The 16,005-nt window shown below is 22.6% G+C and overlaps 6 protein-coding genes across 6 annotated transcripts; 3 read left to right on the top strand and 3 right to left on the bottom strand.

Moving 5' to 3' along the window:
* Positions 1–98: 98 nt before the first annotated feature.
* PVVCY_1203910 (conserved Plasmodium protein, unknown function) lies at positions 99–1,305 on the bottom strand (the record flags this gene model as incomplete). The annotated part of the gene is made up of 5 exons (XM_008625400.2): positions 99–275; positions 419–457; positions 584–710; positions 851–979; positions 1,154–1,305. The coding sequence occupies 5 exons, from the start codon at positions 1,303–1,305 to the stop codon at positions 99–101; spliced, it is 624 nt and encodes a 207-aa protein (XP_008623622.1).
* A 614-nt stretch (positions 1,306–1,919) lies between these two features.
* On the top strand, positions 1,920–2,960 carry PVVCY_1203900 (dynein light chain Tctex-type, putative; the record flags this gene model as incomplete). The annotated part of the gene is made up of 6 exons (XM_008625399.2): positions 1,920–1,931; positions 2,056–2,107; positions 2,199–2,233; positions 2,418–2,496; positions 2,699–2,773; positions 2,854–2,960. 6 exons carry the CDS (start codon positions 1,920–1,922, stop codon positions 2,958–2,960), a joined length of 360 nt encoding a protein of 119 aa, XP_008623621.2.
* A 537-nt stretch (positions 2,961–3,497) lies between these two features.
* On the bottom strand, positions 3,498–5,185 carry PVVCY_1203890 (DnaJ protein, putative; the record flags this gene model as incomplete). The annotated part of the gene is made up of 2 exons (XM_008625398.2): positions 3,498–3,531; positions 3,651–5,185. 2 exons carry the CDS (start codon positions 5,183–5,185, stop codon positions 3,498–3,500), a joined length of 1,569 nt encoding a protein of 522 aa, XP_008623620.2.
* Positions 5,186–7,767: 2,582 nt separating this feature from the next.
* Positions 7,768–8,485, top strand: PVVCY_1203880 (conserved Plasmodium protein, unknown function; the record flags this gene model as incomplete). The annotated part of the gene is made up of 3 exons (XM_008625397.1): positions 7,768–7,889; positions 8,016–8,055; positions 8,255–8,485. 3 exons carry the CDS (start codon positions 7,768–7,770, stop codon positions 8,483–8,485), a joined length of 393 nt encoding a protein of 130 aa, XP_008623619.1.
* Positions 8,486–8,927: 442 nt separating this feature from the next.
* PVVCY_1203870 (conserved Plasmodium protein, unknown function) lies at positions 8,928–12,054 on the bottom strand (the record flags this gene model as incomplete). Its single annotated transcript, XM_008625396.2, has 2 exons — positions 8,928–9,061; positions 9,153–12,054. 2 exons carry the CDS (start codon positions 12,052–12,054, stop codon positions 8,928–8,930), a joined length of 3,036 nt encoding a protein of 1,011 aa, XP_008623618.2.
* A 1,220-nt stretch (positions 12,055–13,274) lies between these two features.
* Positions 13,275–15,084, top strand: PVVCY_1203860 (mitochondrial processing peptidase alpha subunit, putative; the record flags this gene model as incomplete). Its single annotated transcript, XM_008625395.2, has 2 exons — positions 13,275–13,653; positions 13,859–15,084. The coding sequence occupies 2 exons, from the start codon at positions 13,275–13,277 to the stop codon at positions 15,082–15,084; spliced, it is 1,605 nt and encodes a 534-aa protein (XP_008623617.2).
* Between the last annotated feature and the right edge of the window lie 921 nt (positions 15,085–16,005).

Raw genomic sequence — 16,005 nt, 5'->3', positions numbered from 1 at the left:
AAAGAAAAAAATATAAAAATAACGGAATGAGTAAAACAATATAGGAATATTTTTTACATTATTTTATTTCAAATATGTGTGTGTTTTGTAGTTGAAATTTAGTCTTTTAAAATTTTTGCCCATTCACACTTTTGTAGATCGATAGCTTTATCCTCAAAAACACTGACTTTCATCCCAGCTGCATAAAAAACACTTCGACCTCTTTTATCGTCTTCTATTCCATCATAATTTAAATCTTCTATAATTAAATCATTCAATAAGCCAACTATATGTTTCTGTAAAGAAAAGATAGAGCAAATCATGTATATATATATAGGCAAGTTCAATGTATATGTTTTTAAGGCGCTTTATGAAGTAAAAAGACAAAATAAGGAATATTTTTTATATTATGAAATAAAAAATCTGAAAAAAAACTTACATTCTGTAGTTTTGATTTAGTTCTCTCATTTCGGATGTTCTAAAAAATAAAGTAAAGTTATAGTATCAATTTAATAACCCACTAAACAAAGACAAATAATAGTCATAAAGAATAAAAATGTATCTAATATTGCTGTTATTATTTTTTTTTTTGATTTGTGCATACTTCACAATATCTTTGTAACTCCTTTTTTTCATCCTCATTAAGTCTTTGGATTATATTTGGGTGTATGGAATTAATTAGTCCATTCACATTTATGGCTAATTCTAATATTAGTCTGTTTCGAAAATTTCTAAGAAAAAAAAAATAAAATAAGTTTTTATATTCGTCTATTATGTTAGGATGCTTATGTGTATATTTTTTTTTAGTTTTACAATATTTTATTCATTTTTTGCTGTGAAAAAAAATAATAACATTAATTTTATCACTTACATGTATTCATTTAAGAGCTTAGATGATTGGGAAAATAAGACAGCATAATATTCACATCTTAATTTAATTGTTAGCTTTTCTTTTCTCTGATTTTCGTCATTCATAGATCCATTGAAATTAATCAGTTTCCTTAAAGTATGGAAAATTTATAAAGTCATAATATACAATAGCATTAAAAAGGGTGAATATGAAACTAAAGAGCATGAATGTAAATAATACCAAGCAAGCAATAACATATATATTGTCATGAAAAATACAAAAAATGGCGTATCAATATGCATACGTCTTTTTTTTAAACCCTACTCAGCATATATCTTGTATTGTTCAAAGTATCCCTTTAATTCTAAATATGCTTTTTTCATCGTTTCTGTTGGAAACGTTTGAATTCTATTAGTAATTTGTTCTTCCCTAAATAAAAAGGGCAATATCTCTAAACAAGGAGATTTCGCTGACATTTTTTTTTGTTTTGTTTATTTTTTCTCTTACTAAAACAATTTATTTAATTTAACTATGTTTAATTTAGTAAATATATATATTATTATCAAATATTATGCAAAATTAATACTAGTTTTTGCTTTGTTTTCCTTTTCCTTTTCATTCATAGCAAAAATTATACCACACATAGATAGCTAATTATTATTGGGTAAAATAAAATAATATATTAAGTGAAATAAAAAATTGTTAAATAGGGAATAGCGAAGAAAATGCAATAACACTTATAAAATTATTTACACATATTTTTTTTTAGCTATATTTATGTTTATAACTTATCAAAAAAAATCGTATTAATGCTTAATAGGATGGAGAATGTCTTGAATTTATTTACATATATTTGAAAGAAAAAAAAATATTATATTCCTTATAATAAATTTTTTTCTTAAAAAATAAAAACATAATGGAATTTTTGTTTGATTAAAAATATTTTTTATAATAAATAAGTTAAAATATTATTATATAAATATTTTTAATATTATATATATTAACAGAAAGACATAAAGATATTGTATAATAGTAATGTAGGAAATTTTTTTTTGTGTAGTTTCATTTCTTAGAAAAAATTGCCTTGAAAATGGAAACTGATGTAATAACACATTTTTTTTCGTCGTCCTTTTTTACATAAACAATTGTTATTTTAAATGTTAGCATACATTTTGATCCGGTTTTATGCATTTTTACGATTATTATTATTTTTATCTTTTTCTTAGACAATATTGGAAACCCATAACTATGTCAATGGAATATATTCCATTATCGATGGTATAGAAAAAGATAAAAATATGTGTGTAATTAAAAGAATATAACATTATACATTTTACATATATTTCACTTTTAATTTGTTCAAAATAAGACGTTTTAAAGAACAAAACGTACTCAAATAGTGAAGTAAGATAAACAAAATACAAAATTAAAACAAACATAAATATATACGTATTTTACACAGTTGTAAAATGTACATATAAAATGAACATTAGGCCTATACTATTTATAAACATTCTTATTATAGTATTATGTGTATCGCCTTTGTGCCATTTCTTTAACAATTTCACTGTTTTCATTCTAAATATAGATTAACAAATGGTCCAATATAATTTGTGAAGAATGCATGAAATATTTATACTCGAAAACGCTTCCTCTCAAATACATTAGTAACATATTCATATAATTTCAAAAAGTAGAAATATGCATTTGAAATATTAGATAATATTCGCAAGTAAAAACTATTACTAACTTATATTAGTATTACTTATGCAACCGTTACTTTGTAAGAAATATATATGAACCATTTTTTATTAATAATCCGTTTTTATATATACAAATATTTTATTTTCCTTATAATACATTTTTCAGTAAGTTGTTATATTTTAAAGAATTCGAATGCAGAGACTTCTATTCAATATTCCACTTACTGGGGAAAAGATGACAGTTACGATTTATCTAAGTATAATACTATATAAATTAAAATTGTTGCATTTTTATAGAGCATAATTTTTATTTTATTTTAGGGCATCTTCAAATATGTTGGCCAAATGACCAAAATAATTGCAACATGCTTTGCTACATTAATGTCTATGCCCTAAAAGTATCAGATGGATCCGTAGCTCAGCTCTAAATTGAAAAGACGCCATCTCATATATGTTGTATATATATTTCGATTTGGAGAATTATTATATTTTTTTTATTTTATTTTTTTAAAGAATAAGTTTCTTTAATTAACTTATTTGAATATGAATAAATCTAAAATACAGTTTTATAATACATAAATATGCAAAGTTAAATTGAAAAATATTTGTTTTCTAAAATTTCAATATATTCAATTAAAAAAGGATTATAGCATAAAAATATACATACTGCATATATATATTTACATATATGGGATATAAAATTTCAATGTCCATTCGTATATGTACATATAAATAAGTATGCACGCATATATATAATATTGGAAAATTGGGGTATTCAATCAAACACTTTAAAAAAAAATATAAAAAAAATATATCGAGCTTATTAAAAAAATGTTATTATATTTTTGTAATTTCCTATAATTTTTAAAACAATTAGATTATAATTTTTTTTAATACTAAAAAAATATACATATATATAATAATAATATTTGGATTGAATGAAAATGTTGCATATAGTAAAAGGTCTAATTATAGTCATCATCCGGTTTTTGGCACGCCCTAAAAATGTGTAAAAAAATACAATAATAAATTGCTCATATAGTATTATATATATACATGCATCTACGTATCCACACTCGTTAAGTGTAGCAATATGATCTTATTTTCTATTCACTCACCTCATACAGGCATCTTCAAATAATTTCTTAGTATCCGTTATTTCATTGTTTTTTGCATATTCTTGTATAACCTTTTTCATAACTTTAGCTAAAACAATAAGCGATTCTGCTCTGGCTTTTCTTACGCTTTCATCAACAGACATATCCGTAAAAACTTTTTTACAAACCCCTTTTATAGTTTGATCAATATCAATCAAACAAATATTTAGCATAGTTTCTACAACTGTTGGTAATGAGTCTTCAAGTTTTTTATTTGCTTTGATTGATTTTTCAATAGAGATATCTTCATCGTTTTCTTTTTGAATTTGGCTAGCTAGTGAACTAGTTTTAATTAAAGTTCTAACAAATTTTAATCCTGTTCCTATAACTCTTTTTTTTTGTTGCATTTTATAATATTTTCCACTAATACCAAATAAGCTATATTTATCACCTAAAAATTGGTTAGCGCAATTTTCATATGACCATGCAACATTTTCTAAAATGACATGACCAAATGATGTTTGACATAATTCATGGATTTCTTTTTTAAATTTTATAATATATTCTTCACTATTACTTTCGTTAATATAATTAGTTATCATATCTCTTAAATGTAATGCTAATTTTACTTCTCTTTTATTTTGTGCTTTTAATATTATACGTTGGACATCCTCATCTTTATATAATTGTTCATACTCTACATACATAACCATTCTTAGTTTTCCAATATAAGGATCTAATTTTTCACTACCAAATAATAAGGTAAAAAAAAATGTGCTATCAATAAATTGCATATTATTAATAGCATTTTTACCTTCTCTATCATATCTTCTTCTTCTTTCAACATCCCCTAAAACTTGATATGCTTCACCAATTTTTTGAAAATGTTCTTTTGCTTTTAAATCTGAACATTTATCTGGATGAAACTCTTTAGCTAATTTATAATATTGTCTTTTTATTTCATTTTGACTAGCATCTATGGGGACTTTTAATATTTGATAATATTCATCATTTTTAACTTTGATATTTCCGTTTTTATTATAATATTCATCATTATTTACATCGCTTCTCTTTTTATCAGAATTTGCATTATTTTTGTCATCATCATCACTATCATTTAATAATTTATTTGCTTCATCATCTAAATTATAATAAAAGTCATACCATTCTCTTTTTTCATCATCCCACATTTTTCCTAATGCCCTTTGAGTTATCGATTCAGGCGTATTTATTATACCTCGACCTATTTGATAGCTAGCTACTCCTACTGATATTACTGGGATAACTATTGCACTTAATATACCAAAGAAAACGCCTTTAAAAAATCCATTTATACCTTCTGCTTTTGCACACAAGTATGGTGAAATAAATAAAAAACTAGTTCCTACTATTATCCCCTTTGTTACGGATTTTAAACCAGATACTAATCCAGCACCTGCATGTTTGGGTTTTCTTGTTGAAAATATATTGCTAATTAAATTTTTCTCTTCCACCCCTTCGTCTTCTATGCAATGAGGCATTATTTGACCATTTTCTAAATAAATAAGAAAGGACATTGAAAATAAATTATAAAGATATATAAAAAGTTTGACCATATAACCCGTATTGATAAATAGAGAACATCGTGAGAAAAACAAAAGCATTATCTATTTTCTTTACTTAACATATATATTAAAAATGTCACTTTTATTTTATTGGTTTTTTAATCCTTACCATATATTTGGTCTCTCAGTCCGCTGCTATTACCTTTTAAATCCTTCTAAGAAAAAAAATAATTTAAAATGTATCAAATATTTAAATAAACAAAAAATAGAAACAATAAAATGCATAGTATGGCATATATTGGGGCTATAGGCTCAAGTGATAGTCACGTCAATCAAACTATCCTTTTTATAATTAAATTATATAAGCACGCTTGTTCATTCAAAATATGCACATTGAAAGTATATTCTCCTTCAACTTAATGTTTAATATACGTTTTTTTTATATATAAAATCTATAAATATATATTTTTCTCTCTAATTAAAGTATGACTGAGCATATGCGCACATTTGGGTATATATCTATGCATACACACATACATGCATATATAAATATAAATATTTTCAGTAACTTACATCATCCATTTCTTTGAATTTAAAATATTTCTTTGCATCTATATAAATAGAAAATTAGTATAGAATAATTTAATATGCTATATATATTAATAATATAGTCATCATGATAAGTTATTTTTAATACAGAAAAATAAAATAATTTATGGATTTATGTTTTATTTGCTTCAATATTTATTTCCTATTACCATTTGTTTTAAAATTTCTACTCATTTAATATAAAAAAAATACTTCTTTGTAATTTTTAATTTATAAGAATACGTTATATTGTATATGAATAATTATATATGCGCTTATGCGTTTTTATAAAAAGAATAAATTTAATTCCCCTAGCAAATTTTGATTAATATATATATATGTATTAAAATATTTTTTCATTGATGCAGAACAAAAATAAAATAAAAAAATAACAAAGGTAAAATATATAAACATATAAATTATAAAAAATAAATAAAGTAAAAAAATTAAGTAGAAAAAAATGCTGAAAAAAGAAAAATTAAATTGAAATAATATATATATATATTTAATATCGTGTTTTACGTGAACTTGTTGTTTTACGCAATATTTTTTGGAAAAGTAAAATAATTTAAATAAAACATTTATTTTTAAATATATATATTTTTTTTTGTAATTTTAAAACACATTCCTTTATTAGCTATTTTTGTTTACAATGAAAAAATCTTCTACAAAGGAAAGAGATTGATTATTAAATAAATCATAAAAGTACTATGTAAATAAAAAAAGAGGTTGGGAAAATAAATGAAATATTGTATAAAATTAAAAAACGTATTTAGCAACAACAAAAAATATATATTTATATAAATTAAACCAGATAAAGTAGAAAAAAAATATGTAATGGAAATTATTTGCCATATACACCACATATAAATAGTAAACCCAATGAAATTACTTCAAAAGGATGCTTTATTTTAAAAATAAATAAAATGGAAATAACACCTTTTATTCGAGAGCGATTTTTTCATATTTTTTTAAAATTATATATATAATTAAATGGTGTTTTAGGCAATTCTTTTTTCTTTTTTACAATTTTAAAAATGTAGAAACACATGTACAACTCTCTATATGTAAAAAAACAATTGTCCAAATATATATGATTTATCATTAACATATTTTTCTGCTTTATTTAATTGCTATTATTTTGGAAGAGTGAAATTGGACAAATATATGAATACTTTCAAAGACTTTTTATATATTGATTAATTTCCATTGTCCACTTTTAAAAAATTTTAATTTCTTTTTTCCGGGTTTCACATGAACAATTTCCTTATTTTCATCGAATTTCATAAAACACTCGAATATAAAAAATTATTTCTTTCAATCTTAAAAAAAAAAACATAAATAATACTCGTACAAATTAGTGTACTACATTCATTTTTGGAAACTATTTAAATAAATATATATAAATTAAATTTACACAAAAATTACCAATTGCATGGTGTGTTTTTTACTATGTGGTAATTTTATTTTGTGTAATATAGAATAAGAATATAATAATTATTATATGCTTTATGCATATCATGTTTGCAGTATTTAATAAATTATTTTTTACTTTTTTATCCTATTATCTATTCGATCATTTATTATAATACCATGCTCGTAGGATTATATAACAGAAAAAGTTGTCATATACATTTGTACTTATGATTTACGCAAAGTATTTTATAGAGTCAAACGCACATATTTTTATTACACAAAGTTAGAAGAAAAAAAAATATATACATACATTTTTTTTTATTATATATATCATACATTAAATATGGAATAAAAAAAAATTTAGCAAAACGTTCATGTTACATGAGATATATTTTTTATGCATAATTGTTATTTTCTTATTTTCTTGAGGGGTTTTCATATAATAAGAATATAAAAATATTATAATTTATATTTTCTTTTATTTTTGGATTTATATTTTGAATTATTTAATAATATTCAAAATATAATGTGTTTTCTTTGTTTAATTAAATTGTGATTTCCCCCTTTAAATGTTTTAAATTGTTCAAATAATGAGAATTTCCAAATTGACTAATACCCAGCTAAATTGCATAAAAAATGCAAAGTATTTTTTTAGTGGGTACTCAGGGAAGCATGTTTCTGATAAAGATTTAGTCAAAAAAAACGATGATTGGTTAGTAAAAAAACTAAAAGTGTAAAATACTTATGAGAAATAAATATTACATCCATATATAGTTATATATTTATTCGTATGTGTGTTCATAAGTACATAACTACTATTTAATCTATTTTTACTTAGGTATATCGAAGAAACAAACTTTTGCTTGGGAAGAGTAACGGTATTTATTTAACAAAAAAAAACTATATTATAATTTATCAATTATTATATATATTCCCTTCCTTTGAATATATTAATTTGTTTTGAAATAAAAATGTGCAATGGCTTTTGTCTTTTTTTTATTACATTCAATTTGTTTGTTTGCATATATGCTTATATATTTTTCTAATTATACCATTGCCATATAACATTTTATGTAGAAATTGCGATTTTCGGAGAAAGATGACATGGCTAGAAGAGTTTTAAAAATTATGGATAGCCAAATAAGTAAAATGTATACAAGACTAAGAGACGGAACAGTTATTCCATATATGTCCTTTTATTTAAACGATGTAATAGATAAACCAGCCCCTAATCATCAGTTTATTGAACAGCCACTAATAAAATGGACATGGGATGAAGCATATGATGAAGCTTATGAAGAAGAATAACGACGTATTGAAGATTCATATATTTGTTATTAGTAGCTAAAAATATAGAAATTATCATCTCGATATAATTGTATTTGTAAACTATACAATATAGCATAGCTAGGTATATATCATTAACAAATATTTATTATATGAGGATTTTATTTTTTATGTATCATAAAATTATACACTACTATTTAAAAGGGTGCAACACATATAATACACAACTGTATGCGTATTAAATGGCTTGTCCCTTTTTATTTTTTAATATTAGTTTTCTTTTTTTATTTTTTTCGTCGCTTTGTTGTTAAACATGGCTCAAATTAACCATTACATATATCAATATATAAACAAAGTTATTATTACAATTTAAAAGCTTATATTAATTATTTTTAAGGTTGCAATTCACACACAAAAAATATTAAAAATCAAATAAACCAAAAAAAATATTGCAATATGCAATTTAATTTTTATATATTAAAATATCGATTATAAATAACGGAAAAACAACATGTTCGCATGTAATATTTATTTTTTGATTTCTATTGAGAAGGGAATTTATGGAATTTACTATGGAGTTATGGGTATTCGAAGTATCTGCAAAAATTATATAGTAAAAAAAATGATATAAATGTGTGCACACATATATATATAGCTATTTATATTCTATGCTATTTTGTCTATTTACCTTTATTGGTTTGGGTAAATTCGTGTATTGAAAACCTTTTAACATTAAAGGTGTAGTAGTTTAAAACTTTGTAGAAGGTATAAAATTTCTTCAGTTGATATATTCCCATGTATTTATATAACTCAACGAAATGAAAAAAATAAAATGTTCTATATATATAAATTAATTCATTTAATGATGGGCAAAATAAGGAATTCTGTACATTTTTTTGATCTCTTTCATGGCATTCTGATAGCTCTTTAATGTTGAGTTTAAATAAATCATAGACCTTGGCGTCTACCGAATTTAAAAAATAATCGAACAGTTTAAGAAAAAGTTCGATCGACAAATTAGCATGAATAGAATAATTACAATGTGGATTTATATGTAAAAACATGTGAATTAAATTAGAATAAAATAAAAGAGACAAATATTTAAATCCTAAACTTTTATAATAATATAATATTTTGGGAAATATTAATTTATAAATATGATTCATATACACATCATAATAACTCTTATCTATTTTAATAATGGATGAATAAATATCAATAACATTTAATATGTTTTGTTCATAATTAAAATGTTTATTTATTAAAACATTCCATATTTTTCTTAATAAATTATCCACAAAAAAGAGTAAGTTGTTGTTTATATCAAATAAAAGCATATGTACATAAAAATTAAAATAATCTTTAATATTTTTTCCCTTATCTTTGTCAATATCTTCTGTATATTTTAATATTATATTTTTATTATTTACAAATTGGGTTATACTATTATTTTTAATAAAAATACCTTCATTACATAAATTTAATGTCTGTAAAAAAGATAACCCTACTTTTTCACGTTTATTAATATTATTTCGTGTGGTATAAAAATCTACAATATTTTTTTCAAGTAAATTATTTTTTATGTCAACCGTAACTTTATTTACAATATATTCAATCTTGTTTAAAATGTTTATATCAATCATTTTATTCGTTAAAAGTTGTGGAAATAATTCGATTATTTCATTTTTTATTATATATTCATTCAAATTATTAAAAAGTGTGTCTTTTATTTTTTCGATTTCATTTTCAATGAGACTCATTGATATTATATTATCATTTTTTTTATCAACGCTTTCATTGTTATCTTTTTCTTTTTTAATTATTTTTATTATCTCCTTAATATCGATAGTGGAAAATAGCCCCTTTTTATTTTGTTTGCAAATATTTTTTATTGGAATGGCAGCTTCATAATTATCACTATGAACTTTATCGTTACTGTTGTTAGGCTCGCGCATAAATACATTATCAGATAAGTCTTTGTGAATTTCTTTCAGCAATTCAAGATAATATTTCAAAATATATGTTTCTTCAGTCATTTCATTTGAATTGTTATCATTACCAATATTTTTGTTAATCTCTATAAGTCTATCAATAGATGTGAGCAAAATTACTTTCATTTTAAATTCTAACAAATTTACATTAATGTGTTTCAAAAAAATTGCCAAATGATTCATACTAATAGGTGATATAACTCTGCATTTAGAGTAGTGTATAATATATGCTAACAAATTTTCTTTAATTTTTTTTTTCATTATTAATTCTATGATATATTTATCTAAATTATAAAAAGCAACATCATTTAATTGAAACATTCCATTATCATTATATAAATATTTATATATAAAATTGACTACAGTAAAAATATCTATGTCTGTCATTGTATTTAGAACTAATTTATTTTCATAGTATTTGTTTTTTTCTAGCAAACTCGAAATGATCTTAAAAATCTCATGTCTCTTCTTATTATCTAAATAAATATCATTTTGCAAAATAAAATTAAGAAAATTACAAAACTCCTTATTCATAAAAAGACTTATTCTTTTCATGCATTTATCAAATATACTAGATATAAATTCATCTATTTCTAAAACATTTTTTTTATCTTTTAAATGATAATAATGAAAAAAATGGGTGTATGCTAGTAATATATTAATAATTTGGCTATTTGAAAAACTATCTATATTTTTTAAAATGTCTTTTTTGATTTTTTCCAAAAAATTTACATAACTGAGTAAATTCAATTTGTATACAGAATATACAAAAATATGAAGATCTAAACTATTAAAGTGATAATTGTTTTTTGTTAATTTATCAAAAATAAAATTAAATATTTCGTCATTTTTTATATTTAAATAATAGCAACTATGTAATAATAAAGATATTTCTCTTATAGAATAATCACAACCATTTTTAATAATCCTATAAATAAACTTTTCAGAAAATGATGAATCAAATACATGTCTTTCTCCATATTTGTTTGTTTCAATTTCCTTTTCATTATTATTCAAATCATTTCCAATCTTTTTATGAATCAAATGAATAATATTTTTATTGTTTTTAGAAATCCCAGAAAGTAAATTAATAATGTTAATCCATGCTGAATTTGTATTATTTATATCATTTGAAAAAGACAGTATTTTTTTATTTAATAATACTACTATATAAGATAATATATCATTTTTTATTTTTATTTCACTTTTATGAATTATAGTTAATAGCATGTTAAACTGAATAAAATTTAAATTGTTTATGATCAAATCATTTTTAAAAATATGCTCTATTATATTTTCTATTTTATTGCTCATTTTATTCTTATTCCCTCCAGTTTCTTTTTCTAACGTTCTATTTTTCAGATTATTTAAAATAAGTATCAAAACTTTTCCAATTTCCATTTTTTTATAGTCTTCAAATATATTCTTATTTTGTACTTTGTTAGTAACTAAATTTATTGTTTTTTTTTCAGAACATTTTAAAAATTCAGATTTACCTTCCTTTGTATATTCTCTCAAATGGTTCAAACCCCATCTCATTCCAAAACCATAATTAGGCCCCCCTTTTCGAAGCAAGTACACATTTTTTATAATGTTCATCGTTTCCTTTTTTTAACTCATCATATTTGATCTTATTATGTGTCATAATATCACAATTATGGTTTCTCTGATTTTTAAATTTATAATTCCGAGTATCAAAATAGCTGCATTTTTTACTTTAAAATATTTTTTTTTCTCCTTTTTTTATAGTCATTTTAATACAACTGTTCTAATAAATTAATTTTATAATAGATAATCATATTTTTATAAAAAAATATTAATATTCTTTTTATATTCAGCATACTAGCTAAATCAAATTAACAAATATAGGTGTATAGAAAGTTGGATTGCTTAAAATGATAAACAACCAAATTTCACAACTTGGAAATAATGACAAATATGAAAATAAATAGTTGTAATATTATTTTCAAATATATGTATGCACAGCTTTAATTGTCTCATATGTTCATTATTGTTACAATTATGTATGAAGAGATAAAAATACTATCTATATGCATGCTCAGTTTAAATTTTGGCATTTTCATGAAAAATAATTGGATAACAACTTAATTAAACATTGTATTTTGTTATGTTCCCCCTCGAAACAAATTTGTATTTCCTTTTTAATTAAATACAACCTCATATAAACACTTCTATATATATTATATTTTTTTTATCTTCACATATAAAAAAATTATTAACAATACACATGAATTTTATATATTTTTTATATTTTTTGAAGTGTATATTTAATATATAAAAGGAATATATATCCATGTTCTGTTATATAAATATGTAAAAAATTTTCGTTTTTGGAACTTTGCTTATTTTGATAAGCCCCGAAAAAAAATGATTATATTTATATGCTATATTGTTATGTATGCATACACTTTTTTGTATATTTATAATGTTATTACATTTTCACTTTACGCATTTTAATGTATTTTTTTTAGCATATTTCATTCTCTTAAAATGTTATAATGAATAAAAAAATATATGTGAAAAAAAAGGTGGAATTTTCATAGTTATTTTTCTAAGCTGATTTTTTTCCCTAGCATAATTATTATTACAATGTATGAACAAAATTAACAATGCTATTATATAAATTTTTAAAGAACATTTCAAGCTAACAATAACAAATTATATATGTTCATTTGCTTATGTATATTAATTATATAATAAAAAATATAATAAGCATAAATTCATAATTGCTTAAAATACTTTTTTTTTTGTGTGGGGACAAATTCCATGCTTGGAGTATTATATAGGCATAATATAAAATGAACACAAATATACAAAAGCTGAAACTTGTTCTTAACAAAACAAAATTTGGTAACAAATCCTATAGTCATGATGCTTCCAAGTTAAAAAGAAATCCAAATTTAGAAAAATTATACACAGGGGATAAACATGATTTTAGCAAAGTTATTTTTAAAAAAGAACAAATAGAGGACGTAATAAAAGAAGTCAAATTTGATTATTATTATTTTAATGAAGGAAAAAAAAACAAATATAAAGATATACCATTGAATGTTTCTATAATTAAAGACTCCGATTTACCACCTTATAAGCCTGTTGATGACAAATTAAATTTTTCTATCCTTGAAAATGACTTAAAAATAATTTCGACCAATAAAAATAGCGGAGTCTGCTCCATAGGTACACACACACAATGTGTATATCCATATTAAACATATAGTCATACCTTTGTATAGTTATTTCATTCAAACCCCTGTACAAATTCATTTGTGTATCACCTGCATACACACTATTTCGTGAAATTCGAATAGTGTATCCTCAATTTATATACTGTTCATTTATTACACAATGTTACATGCTTTTATTTTATTACAATTTTATTTAGGATTATACATAAAATGTGGATCTAGGTATGAAGAAATAAGCGACAAAATAAATGAACAGGGAATGAGTGTAATGATTGAAAATATGGCATTTCATAGTACTGCTCATTTATCCCATTTAAGGGCCATAAAAAGTTTAGAAAAAATAGGAGCCAATGTTAGTTGTAACGCTTTTCGAGAACATATTGTATATACATGTGAATGTTTAAATGAATATTTACCAGTAGTTATAAATTTACTAATAGGAAACGTTTTATTTCCACGTTTTTTATCATGGGAAATGAAAAATAATGTTAACAGATTAAATACTATGAGAGCAAAACTATTTGAAAATAATGAAATGTATATAACAGAATTATTACATAATACAGCTTGGTATAATAATACATTAGGTAATAAATTATATGTATCTGAATCGAATATAGAAAATTATACATCTGAAAATTTAAGAAATTTTATGTTAAAACATTTTTCCCCTAAAAATATGACACTAGTTGGTATCAATGTTGATCATAATGAATTAACAAAATGGACTTCCAGAGCTTTTCAAGATTATGTTCCAATACCATATGTTAAACAAAACGAAGTAACTCCAAATTATACTGGGGGTTTTGTAAGTGTTGAAGATAAAAATATAAAAAAAACAAATATTGCTATAGCATATGAAACCAAAGGAGGATGGAAAACATCCGATATGATTACATTAACAGTTTTACAAACTTTGATGGGTGGTGGTGGTTCTTTTTCGACTGGCGGACCAGGAAAAGGAATGTATTCTCGATTATTTTTAAATGTTTTAAATAATTACAATTTTATAGAATCTTGTATGGCCTTTAGCACCCAACATTCAGATACTGGCCTTTTTGGATTATATTTTACAGGAGATCCAGCAAATACTAAAGATATAATTAATAGTATGGCATTAGAATTTCATAAAATGAATAAATGTACTGATGAAGAATTAAATCGAGCTAAGAAAAGTTTAAAAAGCTTTATGTGGATGAGCTTAGAATATAAATCAATACTAATGGAAGATATAGCTAGACAAATGATGATTCTAAATAGAATACTTTCCGGAAAACAATTATGTGATGCTATTGATGCTGTAACTAAAGAAGATATTAACAGAGTTGTTTCCCAATTTTTAAAAACCAAACCTACTGTCGTGGTATATGGAAATATTAGTCACTCCCCACATTATGATGAAATATGCAAAATGCTTGGATAAATAACAACCATTTGCTGCGGCAATTTTTATTATCCTTAACCATGTATACATTTGTGTGCATTATCATTTTCTATATTTATTTCAATTTTTATTCCCTTTTTTATGTTTCTATACTATTTCACCCAAATTTAAGGGTACTTCTAACCCGTTTATTTTATCTTATATAATTTTTTTATTTATGTATTTTTTATTAACTCTTTAAATTGGTAAACATAAGTGTATATTCGAAAAATGTATGCATAATTTTCACTATATGAGAAATTAACTACATTAGAGCTAGTCAATGAGGGTCTCAATCTTCATTGAACTTACTCCTTGCATATGTATTACATATTTTATTTATATATGGCACATATGCAAATTAGTATGTTTAAATGCATATACTACTCTTCAGATGTGCATTAAATTATATTTTTTTATCTTTAACAACTTATATAAACATATTTTACCAATAAAAAGGAGATAAATATATCAATATTATAATATAACCACTCTAAAATTATATGTTTTCATTTATTTTCCTGAGAATAGCATCCCTACTTCCCTTTACTATATATATAGATCACATTTTTTTTAATAAAAATAGTTTAAAATTTAGATAATCATAAAAATATATTATTCGGTAAAAAAATTATGTTATTTTAAATATACTATATTAGATATGAAAAAAAATACAGTAACACAGACGATAATAAGAACAAAATTTAATTAAAAGTGTATGCATATAAAATATGTATATTTTGCGCATTATTCGGATTTGCCAGTGCTAAATATGCAAAAAAAATTCCCTCTTTTATAGGAAAATGGAAAAAAAACAACATGTATATTGTAAATACAAAAAATATGCAAAAATAAAATATATGAAAACATATAAAGAGAGAATATAAAATATATTATCAAAAAATATACATCAAAAGATAA

Source organism: Plasmodium vinckei (assembly GCF_900681995.1).
Source record: "Plasmodium vinckei vinckei genome assembly, chromosome: PVVCY_12".
Classification (NCBI taxonomy): domain Eukaryota; phylum Apicomplexa; class Aconoidasida; order Haemosporida; family Plasmodiidae; genus Plasmodium; species Plasmodium vinckei.
This window is presented reverse-complemented; position numbering and strand designations above follow the sequence as displayed.